This window comes from Folsomia candida, unplaced genomic scaffold, assembly GCF_002217175.1.
Source record: "Folsomia candida strain VU population unplaced genomic scaffold, ASM221717v1 Fcan01_Sc003, whole genome shotgun sequence".
NCBI classification, from domain to species: domain Eukaryota; kingdom Metazoa; phylum Arthropoda; class Collembola; order Entomobryomorpha; family Isotomidae; genus Folsomia; species Folsomia candida.
Window position 1 is genome coordinate 14,492,431 of NW_019091195.1, and position 25,463 is coordinate 14,517,893.

A 25,463-nucleotide genomic window follows, 5' to 3' on the forward strand; every position below is an offset into this window, starting at 1 on the left:
GTTACATGAAACGGCAGCATAACACATGCCCAACTCTCCCCAACCAAACTCAGTTCAGTTTTGCATTCTGGCCTGGAAGGAAGACTCTGCAGCTCTCCTCGCAGACCACGAATTCAGACGTATCGCGTACCTATCTGTAACAATCCGCAGAGAGAAAGTTTATAACGGAGCCGTCAACTCGGACCACGCTGAGATCATCATACGCCGTCAAAAAGAAAGCAGTGCAGCCATAGTAAAATTAGACATATATCCGTCAGCATATTGGAGTGAAGAAGGCGGAATAAGGAGACTAGCCAAACAAAGCGACTCCTATCGCAGTAAAGTGTGGAGGTAACTTTGCAAAGTATGTTTTTCGACCCACCCGACCAACCGACCGAGATTTGGACAGTTGTAGTAGAGTAGAATACAGCTAAAACCCTACATTAGCGGAAAAGAGAGGAGAAAGTCAACTTGTTTTCATCTTAGAAATTCCAAACCAGCATCAAGTCAACTCCCACGATTTCCATTAAATATCCACCATACTTTCTCCTTCTTCCTCTCCTTCTTTGTGCGGAATGGATGGGCAGCAGGGCAAAATAAATACTTGAGTCAAGTTAACCTACGACTGTGGAAAATTGACTACTTTTACTCGTCTTCTTCCATCCGACGAAATAAGAATACGGAGAAGAACCATCAAACTGGAGAGGAGCGAGCAAAAGTGTCATACGTTTTCATCTCTGACGACTCCTCCCTTGTCACATTGATTGCTTTTCTACTCACTGAACATCAAATAATAATCGCAAAAAAAAATCATCCAACAAGACAAAACATTAGTGAATTTTCGTTGCATCCGAACAACATATCCCAAGCCAAACTCATGCATGCTTGCTGATTGATTGACAATCTCATTTTAATTTTGAATTTGTCATCTACATTCTACCCACTATAGTGAAACTCTTGAGATAATCCTTGGAACACAGTGTACGAGCACCTAGAACGACTACATATTCAGCAGAACCAAGACTGACCTGTCAAATCATAGGGAACAGAGCGTCATACACCAAAATAAATTGAACGCATCGTACTAATAATAATTGCCAAATTGTGTATATGAACCCGAACCATCTGTGGTGGAAGGGCAGACGGAGTAAAGCATTAACAAACTATATTCCAACCCCACGCCAATTTTTTTGCGAGGACATATTTTATACACCACCAGCAATGAATCGGTGTGTGGAACGTGCTATTGCTATAATAAAAATGCACCGCACAGAGATTCGTAGTGAGTTTGTGAGTGCGATACGTACATAAATACAGCGAGAAGATTTTGTTCTGTCTAAGCACCAAGAGCAGCCTCCCCCTTCGTCATCGGCGTCGTCATCAATTTCATACACCAACCAACCACACCGGCAGCCTAAAGGAATATCCTTCACCTTTATGCATGAGTTCAGCTGCGAATTGTCTCTCAGTGCAGATTTATGAGTGAGTATCCACACACTAAACTTACATAGTAGATTATTTTTGCTCTATTTTTAAACCCCGTGTGTGCGGACTCTCCGTTTGCTTTGCATATTCATATGGATGCACATTCATACATGTAGATGCACCACGTTATATGAAATGCAAATGGTCATAATTGGAAATTCATTTGCTCGTGGGGCGGAAAATTACATTTGCACAAAATTGCAATGAATTGTCTCTTCTTGTAAAAAAACGTCTTGTCATTCATTATCCAGTAGCACAATAGCAGAAATTTAGCTCGCTATTCAAAGCAAATTGGAACAAATTTGCAAAAGAAAGAGGACATGAACATTGTAAGGTTAAATCGTACATATGTATGACAAGATGACAATGGAATAACAGCGGAAATGGGCAGGATAAGTGCGCACGCAAATTTGGAATTCTATTATGAATTCTGAAATTCAGCTGTTCTCAAATTCTCATCTTTGTTACAACAAGGCTTGGCTGACAGGAAGATCCATGCAAATAATGCTACATATGTACATGGCTAATATGCACGAGAATATGCTCATCCTCAGTGAGCGGACATAATGAATTAAGCAGCAATCCTATGCACATAGCAGTGTGTTGAACATCTCCTAGTCATCTTTATCTTCATATGTATATTTATGTATAAATACACTTTGTACAAATGTACAAATGTACACTGAAATCGCTCTCCTCACTGCGCTCCAACTTTGTGCCAGTTGACGTTCCGACTGACACCAAGTAGAAGATAAGTGCATCGACTCCTTTCATGGAAACTGAATAAATGGATTTCCTCTACTTTATAATTTAAACTAATAATTTAGTATTAGTTCAGTATTAGTTTAAATTATTGGTAGTTTGCATACAAACTACAAAATTTTCTATTTATTAGACAAAAAAGTTGAAGTTTAAACACTCCTCAAAGGTTATGTAATCCCACATGTAAAATTATCCAGCTCTATACAAATTGGCGCAATGCTCGATACTGTGAGCTAACACCTCACCTTCTTATCCCATTAATGAAACGGATTATTATTCGAGGCGTGAACTCCATGCAGGAGTACATCAAATCGTTCCATTCAGTTTTGCTGCTACGAAACCATGCCTTAATAATTTATGGGCGAGTCACATTACATAAATGTTGTATTAATTAGCATAATAGTGCTAATAGACTTTGTGATACGGCAATGATGCTTATAAGATTAAAGGGGGTACCAAACAATAATTGGCCTTATGCAAACTAACAAACTGACTATTACGGCGTGGCATGGATGGGCAAGCACATTTTGACATTTGTTTGGTCATGTGTGAATGCAATGCTAAGCAAGCATGAAATCTACGTTGACGTATAAAGCAGGCTTAGTAAGCAGATAGTGCACTGTTCATATAATATTATTGTGATTTGCCAGTTACACAAGTACATTTGCCTTCCATTTCCATGCCACTCTCTTCCCGTGGAAAGCAAACGCAGACGGAGAGCAAAGCTAGCAAACAACAAAGAGCAGGGTCACAAAAGCACTCCTCAGCTTATTATGGGCTTTTTCTTTGTTTTACTTTTGATTGTTGTGCTCCAGTGACCCCAGATTTCAGACATGTACATATGTATGAATGTACACACGGAAAATGGATGTATGCAGTAGTAATGCCACACACTACAAATTGCTTTTAGTTCTCACCGACTCACTTGTGTGCACGGGGCATTCATAATTCGGTCGGATTATTTGTCCGCTCCTCATTATCCGTATGAACGATATGGCATTGTCTGGCCGCGTCGAGTGGGTTGACCATTTCATCCTCCTCACTCATCATCAAGAGAGAGAGAGAGACGGCGAGAGGAGAGGAAGTGATTAATGTAGATGTTTGCCCTCCTTTATTTACATGTTAATTACTTGTCTGTGGACCCACGTACCTGTCGTAAAATAAAGCAACTAATTTCACTGCGTCGTTGAGTCGTCATTTATTCCAAAGAGTGGAATTGGTGATGAGTGTAATTCAATAACAGATAAAAGTTCCGGATGGAACCGCATTAAATAACGAAGGCCAAACTATCTTAATTGTGTGTGAATTATCGCGTTTTCTACCATCCACCACGACCAGAAGGGAACGACGAAGCACAGCAGGCACAGACAGATAAATTGAATTTCCAATCCATACTGTTCCCCGTAATCTCGACTCTTTCTATTTCCCAGTTTTCACTTCACCCTCGTCCCCAAAATAAGTTGAAAATGGATGTGACAAGCATAATACAAGTAAATTGATTATTGCTTTGCACGGTGGGAACTCTGATTTTGGCAATAGTATGAATAATGTGCTTCTACATAGACTGTGGTCAGCCATCCAAAAAATTAACAAGCACATCAACATTATCCCTCCGAGGAAATTGCTATGTTAGGTATCCAGCTAATCCAGTCCTGGAAAGATAAAGACATTCGAGAGAATTGGTATCACACGGGTGAGAGAACCCTCAAATTTTTCACCACCTGTCATTTCCACAACCACCACGTCAAGTGACCGTTGTCGACTTTTGAAATTTGATTATGTCGGAAAATAATTGAATTTTCATGAGGTCTGCGTAATTGTCAGATCCAATCAACAGTATAGTAAGTAGTGGACTGTTATTATGTTTGCATTTTGAGTATTTTGAGTTCTCGCACTTGAAAGAAAGTGTGTGTATCGATATAATTAAAGTTGGCCGAAATCTTGCTATTGTTGATAAGGACCCAATCTGCCACCTGGTCGTACGACGTCCTAAAGTCGTCCTTAGGATCTCCCAATGTCCGCCGAAAAGTCGTCTTTAGGATGTTCCCCTATCTTAATAGCATTGGGAACATCCTAAAGACGACTTTTCGGCGGACATTGGGAGATCCTAAGGATGACTTTAGGACGTCGTACGACCAGGTGGCAGATTGGGGAGTTATGTTCTGGAGTTAATATAATGTTTCGTAGGATAATAAGTACCTGAATTATTGAAAGACTAGAAAGCTGATGAACAGAGGTGAGGCATATTAACTCTACGCTCTTTAATGTCCTTATACAGCAGACAGGGTAACAGGAAGGTCTTGCAAATAATCGATATACGTATATGTAGCTGTAGCAGACTGGTACTTGTGGGCATATCGTGACAATAATGGCATTATCCAGTGCAGGATTGACAAGTCGTGCCTCGTATGAAAATACAATGATACAAACGAAAATAGTAATTTCGTACAGCTTGGGAATTCATTATTTATTATGCCTTATTTTACTGTAAATACGCCGCCTTTACCTACAGAACACAGAACGCATTGTCTTTTCTTTTGTATTTAGTTCCCGAACGACCACAAGAACATCGAGCTCTTATTCCCATCCTGTGCTTGTGAAAAGCAGGATGGGTGGGAATAAAAAGTTTTATCATACAAAGAGCCAATTTGTATGAAATTACCACACCACATTTGCATACCATTAAACAGCATTACATACGTAGGAAACAGTCGCAGTTATACGTACGTACGTATCTAGTTGCTGCATTTCACTTTCATTTCCCCGGTTATTAAGTATTATTATCCGCTCCAAGTATCCCAAGAATTCTCATCAACATTCGTAGTGGGAATGGTAATAAGGAAACCTGTGGAGGGGAAAGCATTATTGCATAAACAGGAACAAGTGCAATCTCAAAATTACATAATAATTCCATGTTCCAGCCCCATACACATTGTTTTTAAAGCAAGATGTGTAACAGCGCAATAGCTGCGGATAAAATATTTATAGACAGCAATGAAGCAGAAACAATGAGTCAGTATGAAACCATGCCCGTCTGTCCGAGATATGCTTGCGGTCTCATCAGTGCACGGTCGGCTTGCAATTTTTGCCACATGCTTATGTAGACAATTTCTTTGGGAAAAGGTGGTCGACCAATGGGGATGATGACAGTCTGCAGGGTATTCTCATCTATTTGTTATAAAAAACAGGATGGAGGTTTCTATTGGGATTTTATAATAAATATGAAGCCAAGTTATAACAATCTTAACCCCGATTAAAGAAATCCTTCATAGGGATTGATCCATATTGGCAAGTATCATAGCAGGCTGAGACTTATCGTTAGTCTGATATTTAGTTAGATGTTAGTCATGGCATACATATTTACCAGGCAAAAATAGATAAATTTGTATGCAGATGGGTGACCCATACCGATTTCAAAATCGTTTAGAATGCATGGTGGCCAATATTGAGTTTGTACACCAAGTAATGTGACGCTAAATTGGAAAAATTTTCCTGTGGACAAGCCCTGTCTGTCTGTGGACGTATTCATGTATAGTGACCCACTCTAGTTTTTTAACTTAAAATAATATTCCTGACTCGGGCTGAATCAACCTACACTGTTGGTTTTTCCTTAAAAATCTGCATTGAATAATAAGAACGAATTTGTGTCGCATATTTGAAATGGAAATATAAAGTCGCTGGTGGAGAAAGGTAAACTTTCAAAACCCAACGGGAAGGCTGCTGAGTCATCATTTGAATAATGTGTGTGTATGGTTAGCCCTGTACATATGTACATACTTACAATGTAATTTTGATCATGTTTCACAAAGCACATTTCACTCACACATGGGGAAAACATTGGTGAGTTTTCCCGTGCATGCATTGTGGGTTTGTTGACTGGTTTGGATGTAATAGTTGCCCATGGGTTTCCTTCTCCCTGACTTCTACTGCACTGCTATAAGCACCACACACGAATCAATAACTGAGATATAGATCCAACCGACAAGCAACGTTTTGCAAGCGGCACTTATAACCAACTCTGCTTTCTCCCCGTGAAAGCACACACATTATTCCCTGCCTTCGTCCTGCATGAAACTGTTGCGACGAGGACTACTCTCGGAGGAGGATGATGATGATGGTGGCGTCGTGGTTCTTCCACGTCCGTGTTCTAATCCGCCCTCAGCCAACTGCACCTTATCAGACTCAGACTCATGTTCACGGACACCACCACCCTTTGTTTGTTGCTGCTTGCGAGGAACGGAGTGCAGGTATACAAGCAGAGTCAGATAATCATAACACTTTCTCCTAATCTGGAATATGAATAGAACCATAAATACATCGGCCACTTCTTCTCCAGTGCTACCAACAGTCTGCCAAGTTGGGTCTGACAGGAAAAACGTCACATACATAATTACTATCCATCACTTTGTCGTTACTAAAAGCTCATGCGAAAAAGAAAAGTTTCACTCTTTATGTAACAACGAAAAGGGTTTTCAACTAATAATTTCTCCACTCTTTACCTTTATGCATGTTATTATGTGCACAGTCACATCCAAGTGTTACATTACAGCGATGTATGTATCAAGACAATGTGCAAATCAAATAAACTTTAAATAAATGGAATCTTCTCTCTCGAATATTTAGTTGAAAACGGTTGTGATTTTCTTCTCCGTATACTTGTCTTTCATGGCTATGGCTTTCTTCCGCAATAATCGGTTTTAAATTTCCGGGAAATATAGATGGTTGGAAACTAAAATTTGATACTGCCTTCAGGGCCTGCACCAAACTGGTAATCGATGCCTTTGTTCATCTCTACACGTTTATCGAAAATTCTGTAGCCACCATAAAATGGATCTTCATCTAAAAGGAAGTATTAACCCAACTTATTAAAGTTAAGCTTGATGGTGGAGCGGTTTTGATCTTGTTTTCTCATTGAACGTGTGGAGCCAGAGTCTTATCGCCATTTCTGCACCTTTTTTTAGATGAAACCGTCTCTCTCAGCCAAGGGTCTGATGATGCCAGGTGAAGGAAAAAGTGAAACAGATGAGACAGTCGAATTGACGCTTGATGTGCTTTCTCCACTTTTCTCACTCCCTCCTCCCTCCATTTATTTCTGATTTTGACGCACAAAAACACATCTTGTCCCTCATCCTTTGATGCCTCAGAGTTATCGCAAGGTTTACTTTTGCAGGAATATATTTAGAAATATATTTGTGGGAAGTAAATACTTATTTACTCGAGGGATGGTGGGTAAATTTCGTTAGCGTACAGGCTTTCCCTTTCAATATTAGCTTTGTTTAGCTGAATTTCAAATTCTATTATTAAAACAGGAAAAATAAGGACTCATGTAACAAGAAAATACAGCATAGCCGCAGATGATGTGATGACTAGTTTGTGATGTAACCAAAATCGCATTAGGGACTTGGGAGTAATGCAGTTGTGTCCTGAAGTATAGGAATGCCTCTGAGGTTTGTTTTTTTTGTCCAGACGACAAGACTGAAATCCGAGAGCTTTAGTCCGAAATGAAAGACGCCAGCACTATCGAGATCCAATTCTGGGAGAAATGGCTACAATTTCGCAAACCACAAAAAGGCAAGTTTCGATTGAAAGTGAAGCCAAATGTTGACTGTTGATAAATACACACAAACTCACCCACATCACCCTCAACGAGTAGTTTGCAAAGGACAAGTCTTCACCGACTACAATGCACATTGGCCTCATAGAATATTATCACATTTCATTTTGAACGAACTCACATGTTTGTTTGCTTGAAACATTTAGTCGCGTCGCATCCATGTGTGTGTTTATGTACATAGCGCTATTGTCATGTGTGGATCAACAGTCCAAGTGGTTGATTGTGGATTACATAATTATTTACTTACTACATTTTAGTTCCGTTTTGAGTCCCATAATGTGAACGTAACACGTAGGTCCGGCTATTATTTCCGACACATTAAAACCAACAACTTGGGAAGAGGCTTAGAAAAAGTGGGCATGTATTTTTAAAACAGCCACTAAAGTGGATCGATTTCATTTCATTCCCACCTCCAACCAGAAGGAGAAAGCTGGGGAAGTCGCACGCTATTTCCGACTCTGCTTCTGTTGCAAAGAAGAGAGGATGAGTGGTTTGGTTGGTTTGCATCGTCTGGTGCGGATACATGGATCCAGGTGCAGGAGCTCTGCTGGCCTGTTTCACACCGATATGATACCAAAGTTCCGTTCTTCTTTACATTAAAGTCAGAACTCGGCAGACAGAGAGGGAGAAAGTCAGGCCAAGGAGTGAATTTCCTTGGAATGGGAGGTGGAGATGAAGATGGTGACGATGAGATTAAACGAACAAACAGAGAAAGCACGAGCGCCTGCATGTCCTTCTCTGTGCCTCGTGCAAACTCTTGAGGGTTGAATTAAACGACGACGACGACGGCGGATGTGGACAACACATTGGCCAGCATCCAGAGATGGCAACTACATAGTATAAATACACATACGATACATACGTGTCCTCCCAAGGTAGGATTTTCTTCCGCTGCCGATGTGAAAAAATCAACCAACACGGTGGAATTGCACTTAATTTACCCACAGGGAGCCATTTCATGACTAATAAGAATTGCTCTGCTGTTGTCTGAAAATTATTTAGTATTGATTGCATTTGAATGGCGATCCATCATTCGGCCCACTAATCCTAGACTGCTGCATGCAAACGACGCTTTATTGGCCAACTCTATCTCTATCTTTCTAAGATTCCCTGTCATTTCGTTGTGCATCGGTTGGTTAGGTTTTGGCTGGCTGGCAGCCCCCCAATGGCGGTTGACTCTGACTTTCGCCCAGTGAAGGTGAAAGTGAAGCGACATTTGTCACAACATGACTCTCCGACCGAGTTCACTTTCCCCATTTATTTACCCACCAACAAACAGAATGATGCTCTTATGGTGGTAGTTGAATTATGTGTATCTTGCTTCAAGGAGAGAGCAACTGAAAACCAAACAGCAAGCAACCAAAGTGAGAAATGAGAGTAGGACTATAGGCTACCTGGTGCATATTTGGTTGCAAAACATATTGGGTTGCCCTGATTTCTCCCATTTGTCATTCGCCAGACAAATATTTGACGGGAGTGGATTATGCACACTCACAACTATTAAAGTCACATTTTGTTGATGGCAGGCACACATTGTTTTTAATTAATGATTTGTCTAACATGACGACTCTGTGTATGTGGAACATTTGAATGCGATAGATGAAGCCAACAGTGCATTAATTATTGCATACTGCTTTTTTGCATGACATTGTCACTGTCAATGACTCGCGAGAAAAATCGTTTGAAGTTTGTAGTGGTCAATAATCTTTGAACGCACAAGCGAACACACCAACCGCACACAGTGATGTATCAATTATGTATTTTATAAGGACATTAAAGAGCATCAGAGTTTCTTTAATGAATCCATTGATTTATCAATTCAATTTTAACTTGAGTTTAGCACAGAAAATTCTTTCTAAATTCCTCAAAAACTCAAAATTCACAACTCGTATTTATACAACGTTCTGGAGTGCTATCCACTTGGCAAACCATATTACACAACATATTTTAAATTTGATTAAATATGTAATGACGTTGAAGCAGAGTACACATATACTTACTGCATGTGTAGTTTGGTGAAAATCTTGTTTGCGTTGCTGACGTCGATAACGTCGGGGACGAAGTAAAGGTGTGCGCATTAGTGTATTCTCTTGTTGTTGTTATTATAATTTGTGCTATTAAAGTTCGCACAAAAGTTGAATACGGCTTCCGCTTTCAACAATCTGTCAACCTGGTCTCCTACCCACGCCTGAAGTTGTAGAAATGCTTTGACGTCTATCGTCTGACGTTGTGCTGTTCAACGAGCCATTTGTGTATCAATATGCGATGATCCATTCCATAAATTATCGTTTTGTACGTACATAAATGCCTTAAATAGGTAGATAAATTTACTAAAAATCAAATACACAACATTGCCCAATGACTAAGTGGACAGTAAATTTGGAGATACCAAGAAAACTTTAAAGTGATTCCAACCTAAGGTGAACTTGCAAGTAAATGACGCATAAAACGACGAGTGGTGTGTGAAAAAAGATGTGGGCGATTGGGACAATGACAGTCTTTTATGGGAGGGAGGCATTTGAGGTGGAAACGATATGGCCTTTGGGACAACGCATTTCCCAAAGCTATTCAATTCTTCCAATGTTTTGAATGTTTCAAAGTAAATGAGTCGCAATTCCATCCAGCAGCAGCAACCGACTACATACATAGCTGCAGAATTAATATAACGACTTTCCTTTATCTGTGCCACGGTAGTTGTAAAACAATTGAGAAACTCAAATATTTATTGTTTCGTTTGCTCCTCTCCCTTTTGCTCGCACTGCTCTCTTTTTAATTAAATTAACGGAAACTCCCCATAATCAACGGTGCTCAGAAGTATCTGTTGTTTTGGTTTAGCCAAAATATTTTTCCAGATTGATCTCTAGTCTTCTCGGGATCAGAGAGGCTCTGGAAAAACAGGCTGTGCTCATGACTGAGATACAAAATAAAAGAGTATGCCCCTAGACAACCTTCTCTATGCAGGTTTATTTAGTTAAACCTGGCAGGGGTCTGTAGACTGACATACTTTTCGTGTATCTATTCATCTACAAACAGATTCCTATGGTATATGCATAAATGTGTACCTGCAGAATAATTACCTGGTTATACCGTTATTAAATGAACTCCTTCATAAAAGTAGTAATATTCCTCAATATGCTGGGAGAGTGGCTTTTTCTGTGCTGACTTACCAACTTTGGTCTTTATGCAAAAACTTTCGCTCCATTCAAAGTTGTCAGCACCTCTCGACTTTCTCTTTTGTATGCACGGCTACTACGGCCATGACGGATCTCTCCAGAGGAAACTTTTTTTACCGACTAAAGCCAACTTTAAAAAACAACCAAACTACAGGAGAATAAATGGTTGAGCTTGTGTACACTCGCCACGTATGTATGTATTAGGTCGCAGATTTTAAGAGTAAACAAACTTAGAGCTTAAGAGTAAAACCATGCTGGTCTAACTACTCTGGCATGTTTAACCCTATTACAAACTGATAATATGGACATCCGCAGTTTCAGGGTAGCAGTAGAATAAAAAATACTATGCTCTGTTATGACGTCCGATGTGCTTCCCGAATGAAAATCCTGAGTCTTAGGAGGACAACCCTTCACCGACAGAATGACCGATCTTGATGCCCTTTGGATATGTTGTAGTCCTAGGTGAGTCTAGCAAAAGTGAAGAAGGATTTCATTCAATGGCCCCATTTGCGCCCGCCACACCCACTCAAAGAGGAATCCCATGCCAAACTGGTCACATTAAAAAATTCACCAAAAATCCATTTTTAATGATAATTTGATAATTTTTGCACCTTTCTGATCCCAGATAGTTGTTTTATCGTATCCGACATGAATTTCAATTTTTTGAATTTTTTGAGTATTTTCGAAAATTTCGTGGATTTCGAAAAAATCAAAATTTCGAAAAAGTTGAGTTTGCTATTGGATATGATAAAGCAACTATCTAAGGTCACAAAAATGCTTAAATTGTGAAAATCCGACCAAAATTGAATTTTTGGTGGTTTTTTTAATGAACCAAAACAGGGTATTTTTGCACCTTTGAGTGGGTGTGGCGGGCGCAAATGGGGCCATGGAATGAAATCCTTCTTCACTTTTGCTAGACTCACCTAGGACTACAACATATCCAAAGGGCATCAAGATCGGTCATTCTGTCGGTGAAGGGTTGTCCTCCTTAGCCAGAGCTGGGACTGGACTACATACATCAAGTAAAAAGTATCATATTCCATCATGATCATGCGAGTATATTTAATAATGATCATGCTGGGTATGCGACGTGATGTCCAAAAATGCGGAGAACAGTCGACTATGTACGTCATAGTGGTATATACTTTTATATATATATTTGTGCATGTATAACGTATGGGTCCGCCATTAGGGCTTGGCATTGAGGGATGGTTTTATAAAGGAGGCGTGAGATAGGAAGAGAGAAAGGCCGGCATGTCTGTGTCAACCTTCATTTCACATCATAATCCGCACCTCCGACTTGTTCCATGCTTCCAAGAAAGTTGAGAATACAATTTTTATGAGTTTCCTTCTGTTTGACAGGAGAATAGCTGCCCAGAGTGAAAGCGACAACACACTGCAACCAAAACCTCACTTCTGCTGCTGGTCCTCACTCACTAATAGCTGTTAAAAGTCTCTACAGGTATATAATGCATTGTCAAATAACTTTACATGAAACAGATGCATGTACAAGAAACGTAGTTCAAACTTGTTTCAATGTGAAGTCATACAGTGCCACAATTGATTTTGATTGGTTTCGTATGTACTAAATACATATTATTTCAGGAATAATGGGTGAACCTGGAGAAGCTTCCGCTGGTGGAGCTGTGGGAGGAGGGGACCCTCGTCTGGAATCAATTGACCCCGAATTAGTGGCAAGAATGACGGAAGACGAAATTAAGAAATTTATTGATACGGGTCGAACCGGGAGAAGAAATGCGTTGCCGGATGTAAATCAGCCAGATAATGTGACAACCTCGACCGCCGGTATGGCGGAAGCGCTAGAGTCACTTTCTGTCGGTAAGTATTTACATGGCTTGGATTCATTGGATCTAATCTTAAGTATTAGCAAGTGCATTGTATTATCGTTATCTATTCTGCGTTTGACTAGTGTAGTTACTGAGGATGAGTGGGCTGTGGTTATGAACTGCTATAACTAGAACTGTTTATTTTATAAATAGGCACAAATAGGCTTCATCAGGCTGATGAAGCCTAAATATTTCCTAAAGAAAGCCATAATTTTTAGGACAATAACAAATTGAGATCAAAGGCAGTACAACTTAATCCAACAGACTTACGAAATTAAAATGTTATTCAGGAAGAAAGCGATTATAATGTCAATGCCGTCATGGAGCGAAGTGAGATCAGATCTCGAAGTGGGGAAAGTCCTTGAGCAACTTTCTCTTTTGGAGAGCACACACATAGCGAGCTTGGCGACCTGCGTTGTTCTTTTTATATTACTTTTCGTGCATCAATAGTCATTCACATCATTGCCTTGTACTTTTGCTTGTCTTTTGCACACACGTGCAGTTCACATATACGGCCTGGCTTTCGTATGAGATTTCAGAAGAGTTCAAGTCGTTAAAACTAATGAGGCACAAGTGTATCATACTAAACAGCGATCTGATCAAGTACTACTTTTAGACTTGTAGATACATAATCGTTTTGGTCTATTGCAATACTTGCACATATTCCGCTTAGGGATTCCAATCCCGGACGATTTTTTTAAATCCCGGGAATCGGGAATCCCGGTTTTCGCCGTGACAAATCCCGGGATTTTTTCCCGAAATTCAAATATTACCGTATAACTTAGTCAAATTATGGTGCACATGGCTCTAAAAGTACCGAGCCTGAGCATATTTATAATACTTACATTACATATTACATAATATTTACATATCTACTGATGTGTGTTTTCCAAATATGTGCATTCATAAGTATTATTATAAAGTATGCTATTTTCTGGCATACACATGATAGTAACACAAATTAGCGAGCATATTGTTTTGCCTGCTATGATAAATGCAAAATTTCGATGTATTGTGGTAGCTCAATTTTCGTCATCTATCTTGGAGAGGTGATGAGAAAAAGTTTGATAATTTCATTCCAGAAAACATAAATAATTAATCAAGGGTTCGCCACCATGTTAACCAGAAATGCACAAACTTAAGTTTAGCAGTATTATTTGGCCTAAATCGCGAACAATTATTCAAAAACTACAATTGGACATGGAATTTGGCAATTCAAAAATTTCAAGCTCAAATATACGAACTACCTCGTTCAGTCAAAAAGCTTTTCATTCAGCCTTAAATTCATCGACTAAAATTTGGAATCACTTGTAACGTTTTAGTGTTTTTGGGCATACGTGATTTCGGATTCCATAATTATGCCGAAAATACGGCGTTCTTTTTGCTTCAATTTAATATCTGACATCTAAATTAGAAAATTTTAAGTTCCATGTTGTATTAAAAATTTTATTTGTGAATTAAATACAAAATTTGGATGAATATTCGAAAAATACGGCTACCAATATTGTTTAGAATGTAAATTTTCGACTTTAGGATCAATTTTGACTGGTTATGCTCTTCAAAGCTTTTTCTTACCAATCATATAACCGAAAATTATATAAAACTGCTATTAAAATAGTAAATTACAAGTAATTTCACTTCTGAATGACAAATTGAAAAATCCCGAAATTCCGGGATTTCAGTCATTCAAATCCCGGGATTTCGGGATCCCGTTTCCCGGGAATTCCCGGGAATTAAATCCCGAAAAATCTCGGGACTGGAACCCCTAATTCCGCTCGCAAATACTCAGTAAACTTTTCAAGCTTCGAAACTAAAAAAATCATTCTGATAATAACGAGAATTTTATTGGGCCATATTTTTATTTTAGCTTATACAAAATATGCACTTGCATAATAATTCGAGACAGGTTTAATTATCGCAAGCAGGCAGAGAACACGTATGTGAAGTGTATAGCTTTTTTAAATTAATTTCTTCGAGACATAATAAATCGTAAATCATTCTAATTTTCCCTGAAAATTGGATAATTTCAGGGCCATCCAATCCGGAGGACAAGAAAGAAGAAGCGAGTACATCTGGGGCGTCTTCTGGGGGCTCCTGATCTTAATCAGACTTTCACTCCCACCTCGCAAAACTCAAATCTATCCAAATACCTGTCTGTATTAAGTCAAGTTATTGAGAAGTAACTTGCCCATTTCTTGATATTACTAAGTCATAGAAATACTAATTATAGGCAACCCAAACTAGTACCCACACACAACAACATTCGTATATGTACATACATGATACACTGTAAGACGTGTAGTTGGGCATCTAGTCGGTTTTGTATGAGATATCCTTGTGATAGAGATGTTTTGTGCTGGGTTACAAATATTTATCCAGGTTTGCAGCGTATTAGCGCGTAGTGTTTTATGAGTGGTGGTGGTGCGCCTGCTTATTCTTCTCCTCCGTGCGTGAATGCCATTGGGAACCGGGCGCAAAATATTTGGAACCGGATTCCAAGACGCAACAAACAAATGAAGCTAATTTACTCCATCGAGTATGAACATGATAACATGAAACTTCGCCGAAATTCCGTCGGATGCAGACAAAACCACGACTTGATGGCGAAATTTATACTCACCTCGTTCTCGCCGACCAAATATGCTGGAGACTAAAACAGCATCCACCAAGGTCGGGACAACAATGTAGACAGTGGTCGTTCGTCGACTTGATCTCAGACTTGAATCGCCAATGAGAGGACAGTCTCACACCCTCGAGAAAATGATATTTATAATGTGTCGCATTTCTCTCTCTCTTATTTCAAAGTACCTCGTCTCCCTCCGGGCTACCACACATACAGAAATACATGTGTAACAATAAGTGGTTATTTCTATGATTATTAGTGGGTGGAACAGTGTTCTATATATTTTGTTATTAACTATCGTCACCTATTTAGTAATAGACTCCAGGTGGTAGATGTACCTACGTAAATGTATACATTTAGGAGACGATAATGTTTTATCATTTGTGTAAATTAAGAACCCAAATCGCGTTTTGCATTTATTATAACAATGTGATTGTAATAAAGGAAATAAGTATTTACGCATAACTTGAGTCCAGCAGCTATTATTTTCCTTCATTTTCAGATTATCGTATGAGATAAGAGAAGACATAAGACGAGACTACTTTCGGATCTTGTTGCAACACTTTGGATCTTATAAATTCTTAAGAACCTGCAGAACAGGAATTGTTAGACTTTCTCTTATATCACAAATTCAAAAGGATTACACTACTTAATATTTATGAAGATGATTTCAGCAGGTACAAAATTTGGCATATACTTGAGGAAGATAAGCAACTGAAGGTGAACACAAGCAGGGCAACCTCAGTTGTCGATGTCCAACGAACTCCGTCACATTCCAACCACTACATTATTCTAACTGTTATTAGCTTTCACCATAATGCTTGCAAAGTGGATTGCCAGTACCAAGTACCACAAGTCCGAGTATCCGGGTAGAAAGATCATGAAACTAACTTGCATAATGTTAGCAGAGATTAGAAACTCCAAAACTTCACTAAATAAATTTCGACTTGGTTATCAGTGATTCCTGAAACGAATTATATGTGTGGGTGTACAGACGCTAGAGCTGTTCCGGGATCAACAAACATCATTTTCCTGGTTTCACTAAATTTCAAAGCATTTTTATAATATATACTTATGCAGGTCAAAGGCCATGCACGTTGTGATGATAAGTATTTGATTCCGATTCGCATACAATGATTACTTGTTCTCCACGTTATTACGAGATGAATTATGATCTAGATCCAGCTACATTCTCTAACTTCCAAGTGTGCATGCATGTGCATAGCACCTTTTCAGATTTAACGTGTGTCTTCTTTAAGCTGCACCACTATAAGATCAAGATCCCACTTTCTTCCCAATGTGACACTATATACTTACATATATTGCATCGAAAAATAAAATGGGAGATCCATGCCGTCCCGCACCTTTGACCTTTCCCTCCAGCATCTTATGAGAATTACAAGATAGAGCAATCAACTGCATGGATATTTCTAGTGAGGATCCTGAACTTCGACTTTCTCTCGCACGGTCGCTCCAGAAATAAAATTATTTGTGTGATGCATTAGTATCACTGGAATCGCTGCAGTGCTTTGTAAATGAGTGCGTTTTGATGTTCATAAATCTATTTCTATTTGGAAGAAAGCAGAGATCAATATGAAATAATACGGAGTCCAAGATGCGCACGATCTGATGTTTGACAATCCATCTTTTTTCACTTATGATCTTCCAATCAATTTACGTTTGTCCCATTTTTATAGTTTAAAATGATGACGTCAACCTCAGTCCTGGCGGAGTTTATTACAAATATGAAATAGTACAATATCCAGCAAATTGAACTGTAGGATCCTTGGAGTAAATCGATTACATGTCTTCTGATTAGTTCTGAATTTTCTGATTCCAAGATGTGCTGTGCAGATTCGTATGTAGAACAGAATGTGGGGTTGGGCAAGAATATTTCGTGCTTGGAAATTCTTCTCACAAAGCAACTACTATTGCGCTGGCCCCTCCTGTGTAGTTTTACAATGCAATTTCATATAAATATATGGTTGTCTGTACGTACGTATGTAGGTATGTTTATCATGAAATGAGAAATGATCCTTATAGTTGAGTCAAGGAACGACCATTAAGGGAAACCACGATCATTATTTCTAATATCAAGTTTCATCCTTCGCATTCAATTTGTTGCTCAATGTTTCTGGATTATGAATTTCATGTCACAAAATTCATTGTGAGAATGTCAAACGTGATATTTCCAAGATCTATTTTTGTTACGTTTCCAATTATTAGTCATGCATTTATATGTATTTCAACTGAGATTATTGTCAAACTGCATGAAAGAAAGTGTGATTTCATGCGTGCAATCTGGCATGTCGGGCTGATAGCACGTAGACACCGCAATGTCCAAGTAAATAATTTTGCCGTGTCATGTTCATCTGGGCATTATTCTTGCGAAGACGAAAGGCAAATCGACATGTATAAACCAGAGGCTTATTAGTCGCCCTTTTCCATTCAACCCACAGCCGATGTTGTTCATGGCATGCGACATGCTTACATATGACAATGTATAAGAAAAAGGACGAAAGTTCTTTTATCTGGTAAACCTCTTTCCCTCCGAATGGCAGAAAATTCATTATTCCCTCCCATCTTATTACTAAGCTCCCGGATATTTACATTTCCGAGAAAATGGAGTGCTGGCATAAAATTGTTCATAACTAACTCCTACAACTTCCAATGTACACCGAGACCGAACCGTTAACTGTCGTTTGAGAGGACGTGACCTGATTGATGTCCAACTTTGATTGACGACAGCACAACAAATATTCAATTCGCGGTATATGTACCTCCTCTTTGAGCTATTTTTTCCTTATTGCGTCTCTCTGAGAAGAGATGAGAAGAATGATACGTTCCCACTCTACGGATGGAAGGTACATAAGTACATAAGGAAAAGTGGGTATTATTATCATCCACAAATAATAACCTTTGTGGATTACATTTACATATGTAGATACATGTGAAATTGTGATAAGTATCTATTATCCAGCACCTTTGTACCTTTGCCACAAAGATTCTTATCTGATTCCCAAACTAGGGAATAATACCAGGCTCAAATATGGATAAAGGGAAAGTAAGATGAGTTGGTCAGAAAATGCTGTTATGTTGGTGGCTCACCAGAGAAAAACCTATTTATACACCCATTCGTGTGCATTGAAATTGAGGGGCTGTCAAGCGCTTTTGGTGTGCACAATTGAATTCCATTCTTTTCTCCTGTGAGCCCTTTGATGGGACGTTACTTACGTCCACATTGTAGCTGTCAGCCCGTCGTCAAGTGTGTTGCTTGCTGCGTTTCAATCGAATCTTTCCATTTCCTTGCTTTCTCTCCTTCACAACGAACTCGCCTCTCTTCCCCGCTTCTCCATGCCTTCATTCCGTTTCCATTCTTTTCACATGGCCCACCATCATCCTAACCAAACACAACGTGGCTTAAGCCTTCTGCTGCTTTCTGGCCGCCTGCTGCTTGACACACGAAGAGAGAAAGCAGAGCCAGAGAGAGAGAGAGAGAAAGCGAGAGAAGGGATGAAACTCTCAATGCGGAATTAATACCAAAACTAGCTAACCAACCATTTCAATCAACTCGATTACATTTTCAATCAGAGATGCGTCTCAATCATTTCCAATCCCAAATTGGGAGGCGCAACAAAAAGAAGAATAAAAGTTTACTTTTTCGACCCGTGAACAAATATTTATTTCGAGGCTAAAGATTACGATTGGTGTCACAGATCGAGAGAATAGTTTTGTAGTTCTTTTGTCATTGTTTAAGTGGGGCAATGTAAACTACAGCTACAGAGCTAATTAAATACGAGGTAGAATTTTATTATGTACGTGTATAAACATTCATAATACGGTTGCCCAATTAAATGACGAAAAGCTCATTTAGTTTTTGAACATGATAAACTACTTTTGTAGGTTTTTTAGATATGTAAAGGTAGTACCCAGATAAAGGTGTACAAGGTAAAAAAACAGCGACACAGTGTTGTTAGGAGTAAGAAGTGAGATTTGCACTCGATATTGGCAGTGATCGATAGCTATTCCTGTCATTGTTCTTCGAATCTGAATTTTCTGTCAACACCGAACCATCATCGCTGCTGGGGTCCAATGGGACGTCATCGAGAAAGTCTACAGGAAGTGCCACAAGCGTCTGATTTGCCAACATGGTGAGCATATCTTTCACTTGGACAGCGATTTGTGGTCGTAATTCTTCAAATATATCTTGAGAGTTTTCGTTCAAAAAGGTGTTCACTACAGAACCTGTTACATGGATGATCAATAATATTAGTAAATCTCGTCCTCCACTACAACAGACGTGTAAATCAATAATGAATAATTGCATAATGTAAATATCGAAATACTCTGTCATTAGTTCAATTCGTCTGCTCAGATCATCTCATTACAAAATTTCAATTCCGTATTGCTTAATGTTTGGAACCGTCAATTTTTTAAATTAATTTCGATTCGACTCGATTCTTCAAATCAGTTGATGCCGTGTTTCGGTTTGGTTGATGGCATTCCATGTGTCAAATAAAAACAATTGGATTCCTCTTGACGGCCATCATGCCGCCATTTCAGAACGAATAAAGAAAGTATTTTCATTATTTCGTCCTCGAATTCTACTCAAGACGACTCTCACGCTGTGTCCATGGTTTGGGAGAGTCAAGTCTCCATCAAGTGGTTTGTTTTGTATAGATTTATTCGCTACTGAGGAGTCTGGTGGGTCAGCTTAGCAGCTATTTTGTCAAATTAGATTTGTGGGACTTTACCTAAGAGGTTGTCCCCGTTGAATAAATTCGTCAACTGAACTTTTATGGAGTCTATGTTGAGATCCAATTCGGTACTTTTCAGCCCCACTCGTCTCCCACTTTCTCCGCTTTTTGATGTCGCAATCAATGTTCCAGCACCTTTTGAGCCAACTCCTCCTAAGAATTTTATAAATTAAATGTTTAACAAGCCCACGCAAATAAATACTGTTGTACATACGTACATACATTGCAAATGTGTAAATTATAGTAGTTACGCATATGTACTTAGGATGTGCCTTAGGATGTTCCTTAGTATGTTCACAGGTGTAGCATTTATGTATATACAGAGGTAGATCGTATATGCATGTCAATGTGTCTGTCATTCAGATATAAGTACATGTTCCTGAATAACCTATTTACTTACATACAAAACTTCAAAAATTAATCTATTAAAATGGTGAAAATTTTCAGACGAGAAGAGAATGCATGTTTTGCATCATAAACTGAGAAGTATTCTGATGTCAAGGAGGATGAGACAGCAAATTTGAATATACTTGTAGAGAAAATAAATAAAATGCATAATGTAACACGATTAAATTGACAACGTGCTGGACCCTGAGTCTAATCTTATTTCTTATCATTTTAAAGGGAGCCTTCTCACGATCTGACATGTTCTCATTTTATTTAGGGCTAGTAAAAAAATGTAAGATTATAAACTAATTGTATCTGCAAAATTGAATTCAGTTAAAAAAGCTACCATATTTGTCTAGAAAATCAACAAGGAATATTCGCCTAATTATCCTTCACATTCGTATGCTTACATACATGCAAGACTACTTAAATGGGATTGAAATTGAATGCATTTCAATTCAAGCAAAATTGGTCTTGTTAATACTTGAAAAAAATTGAAATTTAATTTGTTACCCAGACTTAGCCAAAAGTTTCCAACTCCAGAAATGGGGACGAAAAACATGTTGCCTGAGAGTTCATAAGAACCAGCCAGTAACAAGGAGGGGAAAGTTACATCAAAATCTAAACGACGTCTTGAAATGTCCACCCTGCAAGAAGGAAAATGATACAAAATCTCCAAAGTTCAAGCATTCTCTCTCTCTTTAAATTTTGAGATTGTTATTGTAAGAGTGAAAGCTTGTTCCTCTTCTCAGCCTTCTACTTTGGGGAGTCAAGATAATTATTTATTGAAAAAGTACATTTTCTCCATAAAACATTCATCCTGTACCAGAAGTCAGACTTGTTGAACTGCGAGAGCCCAGTCACTTCCACATTCGTGAATTGGGCGGAGATGGTGACGGGCCCAGTTTGGTGGTGGAAGGCTAAGTGGTCCAGTCTCAAGGGGTCTACTCCTGGAACACCCAGTTCTGGGATCCCCCCAGCCATTCGGGGTCTCATCTCTTTCAACGCCTCTCGCAAGCACGCGTTCAGTTCCTCCACCCCCCGCTGACCACACAATCTGATGGCTGCCACCGAGTCCAAGGACGTCGCATTTCTCATCTCAGGTGCCACCACGCCCTCCTCCTCCTCCTCCGGATAAGCAGCAGCAGGTAAAGATGCTGATGGAAAATTGAGATGATGATTTAGAACTGGAACATTCGTGGCTGTTAGATCTGTAAAATCGAGATCCACTTTTAAATGCAAAATAATTCTCTATCTCTCTGTTATCAGCATTGTTCGTAAAGTGGAACATTGAGATGTGCTTTAATTAAAACTAAATGTTTTAGTCGGGCACAAATAGGTACAAGTTCGTGTGTCATCTGTGTATCTCACGTCATTTAGTTTAACATCAGAGTGGATAATCTTAGTGAGAAGTACAAGTCAGTAAAAGATGAATTTACAATTCGTTGGTAAAATTTTAATCTTGTCTCATTCTGCCACACGCTGAATAAGAGCTCAACACGGACTAATTATAACTTATTCATGGGTCGAATCACCACTTCTCTCCTCCAAACAAAGTAATCTTTAACACTTGAGTGTGTCTCTACTCTAACGTCTCATCAAGCATCCCATAAAGCTCACAGTCTCACGTTTCATAATTTTGAAGAAACACGGTGACTATGTACGGAATGCAACAAATATTGTGTTTATTGGTGGTGTAGGAATTCTTAAAGGAAATACAAAACAAATAGAAAGTGGAATTAACCCCAAACAAGTCCTGCTTTTAACCCTGTTGGGGAGGGTGAGATAAAAGCCAATGAAAGTTGAAGGGTTCTGATGGAGGAGAAATGTTAACCGACTGTATAAACAGAGAGAGAGTTCTGATACAGATGCGTACATAAACCGATTTTATTGGCGAAATGAAGCTCTCTCTCTCTCTCTCTTGTGAAGAGAGTGGCGAGATGGACTTTGGGAACCTTGAACATGTTTATTCACAGACTTATCGTGAGCCAGAGAGAAAGTAAGTGAAAGCAGCAGCCAACTAACTGTATCCGTGCCCTTAAAACGTATTACATCAACAGCAGAGCCACTCCTCTTGCTTAAGAATAACATTTATTTTCGGCCCTTTCACTGGCAGCAGATCGGGACGGGAAGGCAATAATAATATGGTGAACTCATTTCGCCTTTGTGTGCGGAATGGACTACTGGTTGGGTTGGGGAGGTTATATATTTGTGGCTTGATACCAAACAGCATGCTCACTTCCTTCCTCATCAAACAGTGGGCAGAGTGAAAGAGCTTAGCTCTCTTGGCATAAAATGACAAATTGAGATTTACACCATTTATCTGACGAGAGAGCTAATTCAGATGAATTCGTTGGGGTCTCAGCAGGGAATGTCGATTTCATTACTTTTTAATGGCAACACTTTCCAGGATCCCTGTCAAAATAACGTGTGGGTGATGCGTTACGCTGCTCGTAACCTGATGGAAAAGTGTATTTTTCTCTGAATGGATCATGTACGTATTTAGATTGTTGCAATATTTGCTAGATATGCAACGAGTATATTTTGTTGCTGATTAACGAATAATTAAATTGCATTGTATAAAATAAAACAACGCTAACTTGGCTTCAGCCAATATCGCCAAACTTGTCAACTCTACATATATACGTAGATCCAACATCATCAGAGTTAAACTAATTTCTGGATGATGACAAGTCTTTGGAATGAATTGCCCTCTGTAATGTAATACTTGTGACTGTATCTAGCATTCAATCCTGTTTATGATGGAACTTGCTGGTGATCTAGTGAATCTTGTGCTGCAATTATTTCAAGCTTAAAAACAAACAAAAAAGATATGAAATAATCACAACTGTTGTATGAATGAAGTTTAATCAAATGACACTGGATTTCAATTTCTCACACTTCGAGTTTTCATCTCGTATATTTATGAGCGACAATTACCTAAAGGCAATTTTCTTGTCATTAAAGAAATCTGCTGGAGGTACATATACAAAAGACAACGAAATTATTCCTACGCTTTATGCTTCAGGGAGGCATTAATCAACATAGAATAGGAATAACGGTATCAATCAACTCTGGATTTAAACCATGGACATTATGCTCGACATAATTGTAGCACTATGACCTTTCAACCAATCTACGTATACCAAACTTGTTTGAACTTTGTTCTGTAAGGACTTTATTGTCTCACTCTTATGTTAAGCCAGTAGAAAATTAATTTCCGTACAAGCAGCAGCACCACTGTGAATAATTTACACTTGAAACGCTTTGTTATTCCCTCTCAGCAATTTAATGCATGTCTTTCGTGCGTCTCCCTATTCTTTCCACGCTTACGTACGTACGTACGTGATTCGACCAGGGTGGCTATGATTAGCTGGGTCCTCCAACGTGCCAATTGTTTTCCGTTATTAGTTATTACCTGAATCTGAGTTTGATAACTTCAATAGAGCATCATCATCTTGTCTTCCTCCCACTTTCATCGAATCTATTGTTAGCACCCCAGTCGTCGATGGTGGTGCTGTTGAAAGAAGCTTACGTCCTTCTGGAGCTTGGCTAATTTCTTCGCAGCTGGAGAAATAAATTGATTGAACTATGACGATGGTCATCAGAAGAAGCGTTTCTGGGCTCCACCTCCGCATCTCGGCTCTTAACATTTTCAATATTATTCCATGCATTGCATATGCTCACTCACACCCACTTCCAATTATTATCTTCTTTCTTTCACAGGTTTCCAATATCCACTTCTTGATTAGTTGATCCTGGCAGTTTTCAAGGTCTTTTTATCCAGAAGGTGCAGAAAAAGGTGATTTTTGTTTGACTGGATTTATAAAGGTCGTATTATGGATTGTAATGAAAGTGTGATGATTTAACTTGTAAAAACTTTGGAGTGTCAAAATTCTGCATTGTAAAAATATGATAGAAAGTAACTTTTTGCAAAACTCTTTAGAACAACTTTTCTTTAGTAATTTGTATTCAGCAGAACTCTTTTATCCGCTGGAATAGACTTTCATTTGAAATGAAATTGCGTTAGTTATTAATTTGTTCTGGCGTGATAGTCAATTTTCATGCGATCAATTTGATTTGAACTTTTTCTCTCTTTTACGTACCTCACAATGAGTTGATAGAGTTGATCTTCAATTACATATTCCTTGCTTTTTAAGCTAAGACTAATGTTTGCAATAACAACAAAACTTACAAAGCCGAATAAATGTCTGTCGAATTTAATAATTTGTTTATTACATATGTAGAAGAGCTTTAAGAGTCAGAGGAGGAGAACTTTGAGAATTAGGTAACTTTTGTCAATATTGTTCACAAAACTGTATCGTGTTTTTATACAACCGAGTGAGAAAATCTGTTAGTGCGTTCCTTTTGAAATACGAAGATATGAAGGGACAAAGTAGCCCCGCTTCTAAATAATAATTATAATAATCAATCACCTCTAAGTTTTTACGTCATTGCAGCACTTGTGCACTGACCAACTGATGGATAACAATAGGCTGCATCATAATACTCTTCAGAATTTGCGGATGCATGTCATTTGGAAGGATGCAATCCCCATGCACGCTTTGACATTTCCTCTTTGTTGCTCGTAAGTACGATGCAAGTTAAGTAGGCAACCGCAATAAGTGGGCATTGCATTGGTGATCGAAGCCATCGCAGAACATGACAATCGTAGCAGTGGGGCAGAATCGTGGAACAAAGCGAGAGTGAAGGGCTGCTATTTCGAATAGCACACGAATCCGTATCAGCTCAACGAAGTAACAATCATTGTAGGACAAGGTACTCTTTACAACCAACTTATTTGCATTCTCTCGTCTTGCTGAAACGTTGAAATTG

At 38.9% G+C, this 25,463-nt stretch overlaps 1 protein-coding gene and 1 long non-coding RNA gene across 2 annotated transcripts; one reads left to right on the plus strand and one right to left on the minus strand.

The window, feature by feature from the left end:
- The first annotated feature begins 2 nt into the window (after nt 1-2).
- On the plus strand, nt 3-15,948 carry LOC110847697. The gene is made up of 4 exons (XR_002547676.2): nt 3-1,461; nt 12,376-12,475; nt 12,619-12,852; nt 14,891-15,948. It is a non-coding gene; the product is annotated as an uncharacterized LOC110847697 (long non-coding RNA).
- A 3,181-nt stretch (nt 15,949-19,129) lies between these two features.
- On the minus strand, nt 19,130-25,011 carry LOC110847038. Its single transcript, XM_035850416.1, has 5 exons — nt 24,046-25,011; nt 21,454-21,838; nt 21,141-21,274; nt 20,238-20,393; nt 19,130-19,728 (listed from the first exon to the last, which is right to left on the minus strand). The coding sequence occupies exons 1-5, from the start codon at nt 24,299-24,301 to the stop codon at nt 19,457-19,459; spliced, it is 1,203 nt and encodes a 400-aa protein (XP_035706309.1). The 5' UTR covers nt 24,302-25,011; the 3' UTR covers nt 19,130-19,456.
- Between the last annotated feature and the right edge of the window lie 452 nt (nt 25,012-25,463).